A 12,889-nucleotide genomic window follows, 5' to 3' on the forward strand; every position below is an offset into this window, starting at 1 on the left:
CCAGCAGGCCGGACTGTGGACAGATTGATATGGTCAGCTGGACTGCCCCTCAGTAGCTATCAGTTTTGTGAAGCAGGGCCAGGGTGATGCCCTGGTCGGAGCCCAGTCCTGCTGTCTCCCCTGGCCGATGAGAGCTATCTGTTAGATAACCAGCGGCGACTCACCACACCTCCCTCCTTCCTGCGCCCGCTATCTCTCTACTTGTCATACCTCTGTTGGGCGCGTGTCAACGCGGGCAGGACAGTCTTCCTGAAGGGATTTTGTGAGCTTCTCAGTTATTCCTGTTCTAGTTGCGTGATTCCACAGCAGCACGCCAGAGTTATTTACGGAAACGGGCTGCATGTGAGTGTGTGTCCAGCTTGCTGGCAGCTGCCAGCTCACAGCTATTCCTGACAAGATGTGCCCTGTGTTGCATGTTGTATCACCTAGCCTCCTTTTTTTCCCCTTCATGAAATGACAGTCCAGTATTCATGTCCACATACCTACTCCACTTGCTGATCCAGTATTTTATATAATACAATATATTTAGGTGAAATTTACATTTGACTCCCTTTCGGGGAAGAACATATGGACCATTAATACGCTCCAGATTGTCATTAAACCAAATTGTTTCTCGAGAGCTTCAGTCCAGTATCTTCTGGTAATTTCCATGCTTTTCTACTGCTGCCAGCATGCTGTAATCATGCAGTAATCTTGAAATCCTTCCAAATCCCTGAAAATCTGGATATATCTTCTCCCTAGAGACTCTGGAGAACACACACAAACACACTCTCTCACTCCCTCTCTCTGTCACTTTCTGTTTGACACACACACACCAACACACACACGTACACACACACCCTCTCTCCTTGCTTTTTCTCTCTGTCACTTTCTGTTTGAACATGCATACACACACACACACTATAGCAGTCTTGGGGAAGTTAATACTGTTGCTGTTTGATTTAATTTGCTGGCTCAAGGGGCTGTCCCAGTTTGCAGTCGTAGATGTGTGCAAAACTCTCATATAAGCTGGAGATGGCTACCTATTTGTCATTGTAAGTAGGGTAACTGGGACTGTGGTGAGGCTTGCTAGTGTGGTGATGGCAGAAGCACTACTAGCTACATCACTCTGGTGTGTTCATGGTTTGGATCAGAAGTTATATCCAAGCTTCTGGATCGCATGCTCCTATTTGACCCCTTTTATTTGATTAAGTGGATTTGAAGAAACTGTGGATAATGTGATATTGAGTGTCCTTCCATTTACGTTTACATGTCTGCATTTAGTAAATGCTTTTATTCAAAGCGACTTCCAAGAGAGCTTTACAAAAAGCATAGGTCACTGATCATAACAACGAGGTAGTCCCAAACATTGCAAGCAGCCAAAACATGAAGCACACATTGTGAAAAACTAAACAAGTGCCAAAGGGAAGACCCATAAGAGCATGCAGTTATACAAGTTACAAATTAAAACAACATGAACCCCAAAAAGTGCATAAGAGTCATTGTGATCCTGGAGGAAACTAACATCAGGTACAATCCAATCAAGCATTCCTAAGTGCCGTTGTACTCCCGGAACAAGTGCGTCTTGAGCCTTTTCTTGAAGGTGGGGAGACCGTCTGTGTCTCTGATGGAAGTGGGGAGCTGGTTCCACCATTGGGGGGCCAGGCAGGAGAAGAGCTTGTGTTGGGACCGGGCGGTCTTGAGTGGTGGGACCACCAGGCGGTTGTCTGAAGAAGACCATAGGTGATGGGTGGGGGTGTAAGGCTGCTGGAGAGACTTGATGTTGTCGGGTGCAGTCCTGTTCACTGCTCGGAAGGTCAGTACCAGGGTCTTGAATCTGACACGGGCGTTGATGGGTAGCCAGTGGAGAGAGATGAGGGGAGGGGCGGGCCGCTGCGTTCTGAATCCTCTGAAGAGTGCGGGTTGCACAAGCTGGGAGACCAGCGAGCAGCGAGTTGCAGTAGTCCAACTTGGAGAGGACCAGTGCCTGGACTAGCAGCTGGGTGGAGTGCTCAGACAGGTATCTCCTGATCTGGTCCTTGTCATGTCCAGTTGATGGTAAATGTGAGTGGGTGTGTGTGTGTCTGGGGGGATACATTTCTAGAGCTCCTGGCAGTGGATTGAAGGGAGAGATAGGGACACAGGATTGACGCATCATAAAGGATTGGCACTGAGAGTTTGAGTCAGTGAGAGGGAAATATACATTAGATGGGAGAAGTAGGGAGAACGGAAGAGAGAGTCCTGAGAACATTCCACTTGCATCCATTCTCAGTCATCAGAACTCTGCAACACGATCGTTATGCATTGCGGTTGCCATGGTATCCTCGTTTCCAGGATATGGCGGCACCAGGTTTGCCATATTTAGTCTCTGATTGAGGGGGGTTGTATGGGGGTGGAGGGGGTCTTAGCCTCGCCTGGCAACAAAGCAGCTCCGCTTCCTCTCAGATGTTTGCAAGTAAGGGAAGGAAAAGAGATAAATCAGAGAAATCAATCAAAGACAATACAAGAGAAAGAGAAAAGAGAGACCGTATCAGGTAAGATAACATCAAATAAGTAAGACCAGTCTGCCTATGTAGTGTATTCACACATGCAAATCCGTACAACTGGGTGAGAAATGTAAAAATGAGACATAGCAATCAAGAGACCATATGAAAGAGAGAGAGAATCATGACGTGACTGTGTGATGAACCCAAGCCTACCAATGTAGATACACACATACAAATCTGTGAAGAGTCATTGTGTGTCATTGTGATGAGAAGAATGATGATGAGAAGAATTACATAGACCTCCATCAGAATTAAAACCTTATAATCCATGATGACTTCTTAAATCCTTGAATGTACCCCTTTGGCCTGAACTCCACTGATTCCCTACATACATTGATGACTAGATTAAAAGGACATGATCTGATGGTTACGTGGATTATAATCTAGAGTATAATCTGGACCTGAGGGACATAATCTCCATTTTTCTAGAAGTGATGCCTTTACTCAGTGATAACCTGGATTTATAAATCACGTTTTAAGATTGTGCTACAGATTTTATTGTATATCAATTCAAAATTGTCAGTCTAGTCTATAAACGATTCTGCTCTGTTCAATTTAGTTTGATTATAGGACATGCACTTACATTATATTACATTTTGTTCTATTCTATGACATTTTCTCATGTTCTATTCTATGACTCTCTGTTGTATTCTCTCCTGTTGTGGCTGTGACCCTCAGGGATGACAGAGGGAGCAGCAGACAGAACGGACGAGGATCATCATCACCCATCATCCACCAGCAGCTTCAGGTGATCAGGGACAAATGTCAGAGACACCATTCTCTAAAAGGTCAACTCCTCTTCCCACAAAACACTGGGCCATTAATCACGCTTACGATGGGGCACGCTAATGTGCAGAAGTTTTTTTTCCTCCGCTTGTACAGTAGGTCCTGCAGTGCTTGTGAATCGTGTACTGTGTGAATGTATGGTGCAGTCCTGCAAGCACAGTATGTTTGGAAGCAGACATCAGAATGTATTTAGATTAATAATAATAATACTATAAATATTAATATAACAATAATAACACTTATTAATAAATGTGTATTTCAATTGAGTACAAACATTTTGGAAACCAACAGTGTGCGTCTAGGTGGCATGTTGTTGTTGTTGTCAAGATGGGTTAATCTTGTGTTGAATTACAAACACGGAACGCACACATACACATACATACACACACACACACACACACGTGCGGACACACACACAGGATTTAAAGACTGCACAAGGGAGGCTTTTGATCTGTCACAGGGTTTTTGTAGATGTCTGGAGGGGAGAGAGAAGCATGCAGGGTTAGATATGGCTCACTGGGCTGGTATGAAACGTGCTCATGAGTTAGCTGCCATCTCCTCCATACACAGCTGTTTAACATGCTTATATAACACATTACATTCTCCTGAGGAATTGAGGAGTATGGAGATCAGAGATGTACAAAGGGCTTAAGTATAGCAAGTAGAACCACTGTTCTTTATCCATACAGCAGTGTACTAGTGCTAGAGATAAAACTGTTGGTTATACCCTACTGGTACACAAGCCTGTTGTGTTATTTTTTTTCATTATATTACCGGTTATAGCAACTGAATTTCAAACGAAAACCAGTTGTATCCACTTATTTTCTTGCAACGAGCGTCTGATTGATAACTGACGTCAACCAGCATTATTCTGTTAACTTTATTTCGCTTTCCAGCAGGACCATATAGGACTGGGACCAACAATACTAGAACAGGGAGTGACGCGCATGCGCATCAAAGAAAAATACACTCCTATTGGTAAGTGGCTGTTTATTTAAAAAAACAAAGGCAGTGGAGAGCGGCGGAGAAACACGTTATCTGCGGACGGTTCCTGTTGTTTGAAATAATCTGGAAAAGGATTACAATAATCTGTATCAGTGTTATTGGGATTGTTATGTTTTTATAATGTTCTTTTTCTCAAGTTGGCGTAAAGATTAGTTCTTGAATCGCTTCCAATACCCGAAACGCACAGACACGTTGTCGCCGCACCGCCTGGAATCCACAGGTTTCTCACGGCTTTTTTGATGCCGAAGCTCCGGATTCATAGTACAAGATAGTGAGTGTCCGCTCTATATTTCTAAGTAGCCTACTCTATTTTAGAAATCGCACATCGTCAACAACAGTTCACATATAGATGTACATGTATAATTGCAATTAATACATTTCTTACTGTCTATTTTTTCATACTGTTTAAATGAATCATCAAAACAAAATAAAGTTTTTTTTTTTTATATGAATTGAAATATTTGCATTTAGTTGGTTAAACTAAGCACTTTGAATAAGTGGCAAGTTTAGAAGGCCAAACTCAGTGCGTCGCTGTCCATGGTCCTGAAGACATCAGGAGGTCTCACAAAAGCTCACGAAATCTAATTTTTCTCTCATTGTGGACAGGCAAAGTTTGCCCCCAAGAACAATCCATACAAACGTCCACTATGCTAACCGGAGCAGTAGTGCGTTCTCTAATTCTTCTGGTTGTAGTTGGTAAGTGTTGTAGATGTTTGTGCCCTAACCCTAAACCTTAACATTTAGCAGATGTTTTTATCCAAAGCAACATACAGGGGGGATTTGAACTAATGTAACCTCTTTATCTGCAGTCAAATGTTGTATCATTGAGCTATACCGACCCCCACCCCATATCACGAAGTCACAGGTCAAATCCCCCCTTTACAATGCTTTCTCTGTTCCTGAAAATAAAATAGTGAACTCATTCAAGCTCAGGGGGCCAAGACTACCCAGCAGTCAGAACTAGCATGAGAAGAAAGCTAATGTATGGATTTTTCTAGAGGCAACATTAGGAGCTTCCTGTTGGCCCATTTCCTTCTGTGTTTCTGTCTCTCTCTCTCTCCCTCTCTCTCTCTCTCTCTCTCTCTCTCTCTCTCTCTCTCTCTCTCTCTCTCTCTCTCTCTCTCTCTCTCTCTCTATATATATATATATATATATATATATACAGTGTATGTGTCTATCTCTCTTCCTCTCTCAGTCTTTCTATCTCTTTTAGATTTTCTGTCTGTCTATCTTTCTGAACCTCTTTCTCTGTTTCTGCCTCTCTCTATTCCTCTCTCTTCTCTCACTCACATTTCCATCTGGTTGTCTGGTCTCTCAGAAAGGCTGGAGATGTGATCAATGTTGACAGTGTCTACCCTGCAGCTTTGTGGGTTATGCAAGCGCTGCTCGGCCTGCCACAGTCATACAGGACAACACAGTCCTGACACACATCACTGGTCCCTACATCTTTACATCCCTCTGTCTCTCAATCCCACAATCCATTCTTATATGCGTCCTCTCCCACCCACCCTCCCTCATCATCCATCCACCCTTCAATCCTGCATTCCTTCACTCCCTCCACTCCCACCCACCCACGGTCCCACATCTGTCAGTCCTACAATCCATCCTCTCCCACTGTCCCTCCATCCCACCTATATATATATATATATATATAGAATCAACCCTACACTCCCTCCTTCTCTTTACCCACTCCCACCATTCCTCCCTCCCTCCATTATGTAACTACCAGTGCACTTGGCTGGATAATGGTGTGTTCTCTGTGTGCGGCCTCGGCGTTCACTGGCCTGTGAAATTGTGTTTAAGCCCACAGTGTGATTTAGTTTAACAGTGTGTTATCTTTCAGAGCGGTGGCGTCTGGCAGGCCATGGGGTCGTCTGGGCTGGAAAATAGCAGTGCTGTGGTCTCCTCATTAGGGTGGGGGAGGTTGTGGTGTGGTGCTGGTAAGGGAGGGGGAGGGGGGCCAGCAGATTGTTTGATAGGATGTACAGCAGAAGCAGTAGAGGATCATGGGTAGAATGAGGTCACCGCTCGATGATGGTGTGGATGATGCAATTTGGCGTACTCTGGAAGTAGATGTTTTTGTGGGTGAGAGTTAGGGCCGGTCTCAGCCTCTAATTGTGCCTCTGCCTGTGTCTAACTCTGACTCAGTTCTGCCCCTACCGCTTTTGAACTCCACCTTTGCCTCTTTCTCTATCTCTATATGCCCTAATCTCTACCTCTGTCTTCATCTCTGCCTCTGTCTCTTTCTCTGCCCCCAGTCCACCCTAGCCAGTTGGTGTGTGTGGATTTGGAGTCAGAGACAAATGCTGTTGTGGGGAACCCTATGAAGCTGATGTGTATCTCCTGTATGAAGAGAGAGGAGATTACCCCTAAGACAGAGGTTGAGTGGTCCTACGCACCTCCCGGACAGAAACCAATCACTGTAGGTTTCTCCTGGTCACATGATCCAAAATCTTCATCAACCTGCATCTATCCATGCAGGTTTTCACTGTCTAACTGATGATGTGTGTATGTGTGTTTATTTGTGCTTATGCATGTGCACCTCTGTGTGCATCTGTGCATGTGCATATATCTGTGTGTGTGTGTGTGTGCATATGGGTATATGTGTGTGTGTTTATCAGATCTACCGGTATAATGAACGTCCTCTGCCGGTGGAGGGGCCCTGGCATGGCCGGCTGCTGTGGAACGGCAGCAAAGACCTCCAGGATGTCTCCATCAGCATCAGGAACGTCACACTCAATGACACGGGGAACTACACGTGCCTGGTCTCCCGGCAGTTTGTGTTTGACTCCTACAAGCCCTTGTTCAGTCACAGCAAGGTAATCCATCTGGTCGTCAGAGAAGAAGGTACGCATCCATCCTTCTCCCCCTCCTTCCCATCTGTCATCCCTCTCTTTCTCCATCCCTCCATCCGAACCCCCTTCGATATTTTCCCTCTCAATTTTTGTAATGAATTGCCCTCTTCATCCATCCACCCTCAATCTCTCAATTTACAGTGAGGGAAGGAGAGAGGCAAAAAGAGGGAGTGAGGGAATGAAGGAGAGAGAATCGTAAATGGACTGCATTTACATAGCACATTTAATGGTACACCCAAAGCACTTTACATTTTGCCTCTCGTTTACCCATTGTCATGGTGACGGAGCTAGGCGCTAGGCTGCCCATAAGGAACAGCTTGGGGTTCAGTGTCTTGGTCAAGGACACTCTGATACATGTCAGGAAAAGTCAGGGATTGGACCACAAACCTTGCGATTAGTGGATGATACTCTCAGCCATCCCAGGCCGGGAGTTAGGGAAGAGGGAGGGAAGGAGGGAGATAGAGAGGAGGGAGATAGAGAGGAGGGAGATAGAGAGGAGGGAGTGAGTGAGAGAAGAGGGAAGATGGGAGAAGAATAGAAGAGGAAGTAAAGGTGTCCCCTCTCTCCTTCCCTCTCTCTCTTTTCTCTCCCTCTCCCCTCCCCTCTCTCCCTATCTTGGTCCTTTCCGGTTCAGTACAAGCTGAGCTATTTGCTGTGTGATGTGTATTCTTATCTATACACTTCACGATGTGCAGAGCAGCTAGCTCCCGCACACCCCTTTCCACTCCCCATTTCCTGTTGGTTTGGCGCCTTTGGCGTTTTCTAACAACTGTTAACACTGATTTTTATAAAAGAAACATTTTAAGACATTCTTAAAAAAATGTTTATGCAATCGCTATTACTAACGATAACCACCCCCCTCCTAAGTCTCCCTGCTGTCACTGTGGTAACATGTTTTGCACCAATAATTGTGTTTTTGTTCTGTCCTCGTTGTTGTTGCTCAGTGGAGAGCAGTAGTTGTCAGGAAAAGGCTTTATTCTGATCAGCTACTATACTGTGTTTATTAAGCTGGTAATGTACTGACTTTGGTCTGTCTTGCTGATTCATGCTGAATGCTTGTCTTGTTGAATGAATTAGTCTCTCACCTTAATCGAATATACAAATCATCTTGTATATTTGTATTTGGCCATGTTTTTTCTTTATAGTATCTCTATGTGTTTCTCTGTGGATTGTCAGAGACACACACATATAGATGGTTGTATGCAAGTGGTTGGTTTACGTCAATGAAAGAATACATCTAAATTACTATCTGACTTTCCTTTCTAATTCACACGATACCCTTGTATACCACATGACAATATATACATGTGTATATATATATATATATATATATATATATATATATATATATATATATATATATATATATATATATATATATATATATATATATATATATATATATATATATATATATATATATATATATATATATATATATATATATATATTGTACATTTGATTTATCACATGTTATACTCATTCCACGTTGGTGTCAAATTGCAAAAATACATTGTCTATATGCAGACAGACCCTTAGCATCACAATGGACAAGGCTATAATGTTGCTAATGTCATCTGTGCCTTTCCCAGTCAAGTCAAGCAGAGCCACTGATTGTGGTTAAGCTGCAGTTTAGTCAATCTTTTCAAGGAATCACCTTACATTAATGGTATTTAGCAATTCACTGCAGAATGTTATCAGATTAATGGATTTTTATTAGGGGTCACGTTTCCATGTAATAGATTTAAATCATTTGAACTTTGACAAACTATGATCTAGTCTGTGGCATTTACGATCATATGCAATGATCTCGACTTTTGACACTGCAAAAGTATTTTCACTCGGCACCAGCTCATCAGCACTCTTTTATTGATGGAAGGACTCTTATTTTGAAAGATCTTTTTTTTTCTGTGTGATTCATGTGCTATTTGTACAGTATACAGACCGGATAAGAACGCTAAATTGTTATTACTCACTTCAGGATCAATTATTTTACTTAATTTTAAATTTGAGTGTCTAATAACAAGGAGAATGTGAGTTTTATCGAGAATGTACAGTAGACAACTTTTTGGCAATTTACTAACAACCTTGGTTTAAAAAGTCAGCACAATCACTTTATCCTGGGACCCTCCTGGTAGAGAATGGTGAATGCATGCAGGGAACCACCCGTGTCATGAGAGGAAATTGGTTTCAATATCACCATGAGCGTTGTGAATGGTAGTTTAAGAGTATCGCATAATAAACTGTCAACAACAGGTTGGCTCTTTGGATATCTTACAAAAACGGGTGATAATCCCATTTTGACTTTCCTTTCGGATCTCATGTAAAATGACCGATATGGACCAAAGACTCCTCTCATGTGAACACAAGGCATGCTTTTCCATCTCCAGCAGACTAAGTCTCACCTTGCCTGACTTCCTGTCCACTACAACTGTGATACCTGAGACAGGGGCAGTTCACCTCTCATATAGCATGAGATCTGGGGAAATGTTTTAATGACTGTTCTGGTGTGTGTGTGTGTGTGTGTGTGTGTCCGGCCTCCTCAGCCATGGAGGACACGGCAGCGCTGTACTCTGAAATCATGATGTATGTGCTGCTGGTGTTCCTCACCTGCTGGCTCCTGGTGGAGATGGTCTACTGCTACAGGAAGATCTCCAGGTCGGACGAGCAGACACAAGACAACGCGTGAGTACACACACCACTGAGAGAGAGGGAGGGAGGAAAGGGGGGGGGGGAGAGGAGGGAGAGAGAGGGAGGAAGAGAGGGGAGAGGGAGAGAGACGAAGAAGAAGAGGGCGGTGAGGGGAAAAAGTAAAAGATAGTGTGTAGACAGAGAAAAAGTGAGTGATTAAGTGAAAGGGACACACTTTCCAGACCCTTCTCCTTGTCTTAAAGTCCCCTCAGACCTCTGTAGGGTGCCGTTCTGTCTGAGACACACTCTGAACCCACACCTGTGGATTAGACTCACACACAGACACTACATACACACACTGTGGATTAGACTCACACACACACTCTACATACACACACTGTGGATTAGACTCACACAGACTCTACATACACACACTGTGTATTAGACTCACACACACACTCTACATACACACACTGTGTATTAGACACACACACTATATGCAAGCTCTACACACAGGGATATAGATTCCTGTCCTGTCAGCACCCACATGCTCTCAGAACATGTGCTTGTGTGTGTGTGTGTGTGTGTGTGTGTGTGTGTGTGTGTGTGTGTGTGTGTGTGTGTGTGTGTGTGTGAGAGTGTGTGTGCGCGCGCATGAGCGGTGTGTGACCGGGGAAATTATGCAGGGAACATGTTTAAAATCCAATCGTGTTTGTTGAGCCTTCTAGCTTGTCCGGCCAGTGTGATTACATGTATTATCTCCGGCTGGTGTGTACAGTATGATGATTTATGGCCCATTGGGAATGAGCCTGTCATTCCTACATGCTGTTGTTGCACAATTTATCAGAACAATATGCTGGCGATGCCCGGGGTGATTTAACGGTGGTCATGCTGAAAAGCCATGGATTGTATCAAATGTATTGTGTAATATCTATTGTGTTATATTCACTGTCTTAAATCTATTGTGTGATAATACACACTGTATGTATCGTGTATTCCAGTCACAGATTGTCAGCATATACAAGCGATCATGTGTTAAGATCAATATCCACACAGGGAGGGAAGTAACTTTGTTTAAACAGACTTGCATCTGCTAGAGATTTAGGTTGTCTATAGGTGTCTGTAAACGGAGAGAAAGGGTTTCATAAAGATGCGATCAAACGGATGCGTCTTGGAGGTGAACATTGGATGATTAGTTGCTAAATGTGTTTTAAACAGACATGCCGTGCCCTCTGATCTCTGTGTCCAGCTAATGGGTATTGATATCCAGTCTCAGAGACGCTGCATTAAGTTTTGACAGCAAGTGGAGCGTTCCTTCAGTACTGATGGAGTTTAATGGATTGGAACCACCTGAGTAATGCTACTGTGCTGGGTGCCCCCCCCCCCCCCTCTCTCTCTCTCTCTCTCTCTCTCTCTCTCTCTCTCTCTCTCTCTCTCTCTCTCTCTCTCTCACTCACACACCTTCTCCACACATACATTCACACACTCTCACACACACCAACACACCTTCTCCACACATACATTCACACACTCTCACACACCTACTCTCCACACACATTCACACTCTCACAACACCTACTTTGCACACACATACTCACACACTTATACACAGCTAATGCATTGTTCTAGAAGGTTCCAAAGCTTTGGGTTTGTTAAAGGGTCATATATCACACACCTGATGTAAGTAAGGGACAGATATTCACATCTGAACCTTGGGTATTACAGACATTCCTGTCTTAGAGAAACAACAGAGGACATGCCAGCCATGTCATCACAGTGTTTTCTCACATATTCTATAGAGTGCAATTTAGTTCATATAATTCTCATATAATTCCCCCCCCCCCCCCCCTCGTGCTGTCTACAGGACTAACTACCTAGCCCTCCCCTCTGAGCAGAGAGACAGCCTACCCACCCCCGCGACCTAGTAACAGTCTTGACTGTTACAGACATGACACGGTATTTATAATGTGCCCCCCCCCCCAGTCTGTGATCTGAACAGGTCCGGAACACCCCCTTCCTCTCACATCATCCTGTGTTCCTCGACTCGCCTCATCCTACGCACTCCTCTGTTCATAGTCCATTTTCACGCTGTTGTTACGAACAATCCTTGTTCCGCCCCCCCCCCCCCCCGTCATCTATGTGACTCCTCCACTCTGTCTGCTGCCATTCAACATTCATTCTACATTTCTATACTTTATCTGAACTGTTGTTCTCTTCCCCAGTACTTCTTTAAATCAATGTAAGAACTAAGATGTCCTCCAAGGGTGAGGATGATCACTCCCCCCCCCCCCTCCCCCGAACACTTGGCATCACTTATTTCAACAGTTGAGGATTAAATGTGATTGCAGTTGTTCTCAGCTGTCACTGAGATGGGAGCTGTGCGAAGTTAAGAATGAATGAATGCTGACAGCTCAGAGTTTTAATGTTTCATGCCGTGTTCAAAGGCACAACAACAGACGCTGTCTGGAGTGACTTCTGGAAGTTTTCACTTCACATAACTCCCTTATTTTAGCGTCTTTGTTAATTGTGTTATTGAGATCAGGGATTGAACAGCAATTGAAGAGAAAAATAAAATGTGCTTTTATTCTCTGTTCCAGGTTCTGACCAGTTAGACGGACCTTTAGCTATCACTTGACGGAACACTAAGGGGCCAGGGGAAAGAACATTTTGTGATGTCACTTAGAGCTCCCATCAGCCATGAAGGTAACCAGGAAGTCTGCCAAGTCTCTCCTGTGATTGGTTGAGTGATGGGGGGTGTTCCAGCCAAAATCTCAAGTGCTTATTTACGCTCAAGAACTTTCACTTGCTTCACCTTCATCCCAAGAAAGCTAAAGACAATTTCAAAAAATACTTTTGTTCAAATAATGAATAATGGATACATTTTCTTTTTCTTAATTTGTTATCAATAGGTGGGACATGATTTGATGTTTTTGCTTTTTGGTTTATTTATCTTTACACTTTTGATACAATGAGCTTTTTAGGTCAAATGTTTTGTTTGACTTGTTTGAGTTTTTACAGAAAATGGATTTGCTTATATTTGATATAGGTGGAACATTCCTGACATTTGTACTGAGAGAAAATGTTTTT

General features: G+C 43.6%; 1 protein-coding gene across 1 annotated transcript; it reads left to right on the forward strand.

Annotated features, from left to right (window-relative positions):
• Positions 1-4,335: 4,335 nt before the first annotated feature.
• On the forward strand, positions 4,336-11,727 carry scn3b (sodium channel, voltage-gated, type III, beta). The gene is made up of 6 exons (XM_084674716.1): positions 4,336-4,587; positions 4,923-5,012; positions 6,575-6,738; positions 6,938-7,163; positions 9,718-9,856; positions 11,667-11,727. Exons 2-6 carry the CDS (start codon positions 4,964-4,966, stop codon positions 11,725-11,727), a joined length of 639 nt encoding a protein of 212 aa, XP_084530842.1. The 5' UTR covers positions 4,336-4,587; positions 4,923-4,963.
• Positions 11,728-12,889: the final 1,162 nt, after the last annotated feature.

The sequence above is a fragment of the Hypomesus nipponensis genome, chromosome 15 (genome assembly GCF_054491055.1).
Source record: "Hypomesus nipponensis isolate SF chromosome 15, ASM5449105v1, whole genome shotgun sequence".
NCBI classification, from domain to species: domain Eukaryota; kingdom Metazoa; phylum Chordata; class Actinopteri; order Osmeriformes; family Osmeridae; genus Hypomesus; species Hypomesus nipponensis.

Excerpts from the sequence above, each read along its gene's own strand:
- scn3b (XM_084674716.1), top strand. The coding sequence starts at position 4,964 with ATGCTAACCGGAGCAGTAGTGCGTTCTCTAATTCTTCTGGTTGTAGTT. Across the intron at positions 5,013-6,574 it reads AATTCTTCTGGTTGTAGTTG|TCCACCCTAGCCAGTTGGTG; the intron begins GTAAGTGTTGTA and ends CTCTGCCCCCAG. Across the intron at positions 7,164-9,717 it reads TCTGGTCGTCAGAGAAGAAG|CCATGGAGGACACGGCAGCG; the intron begins GTACGCATCCAT and ends CGGCCTCCTCAG.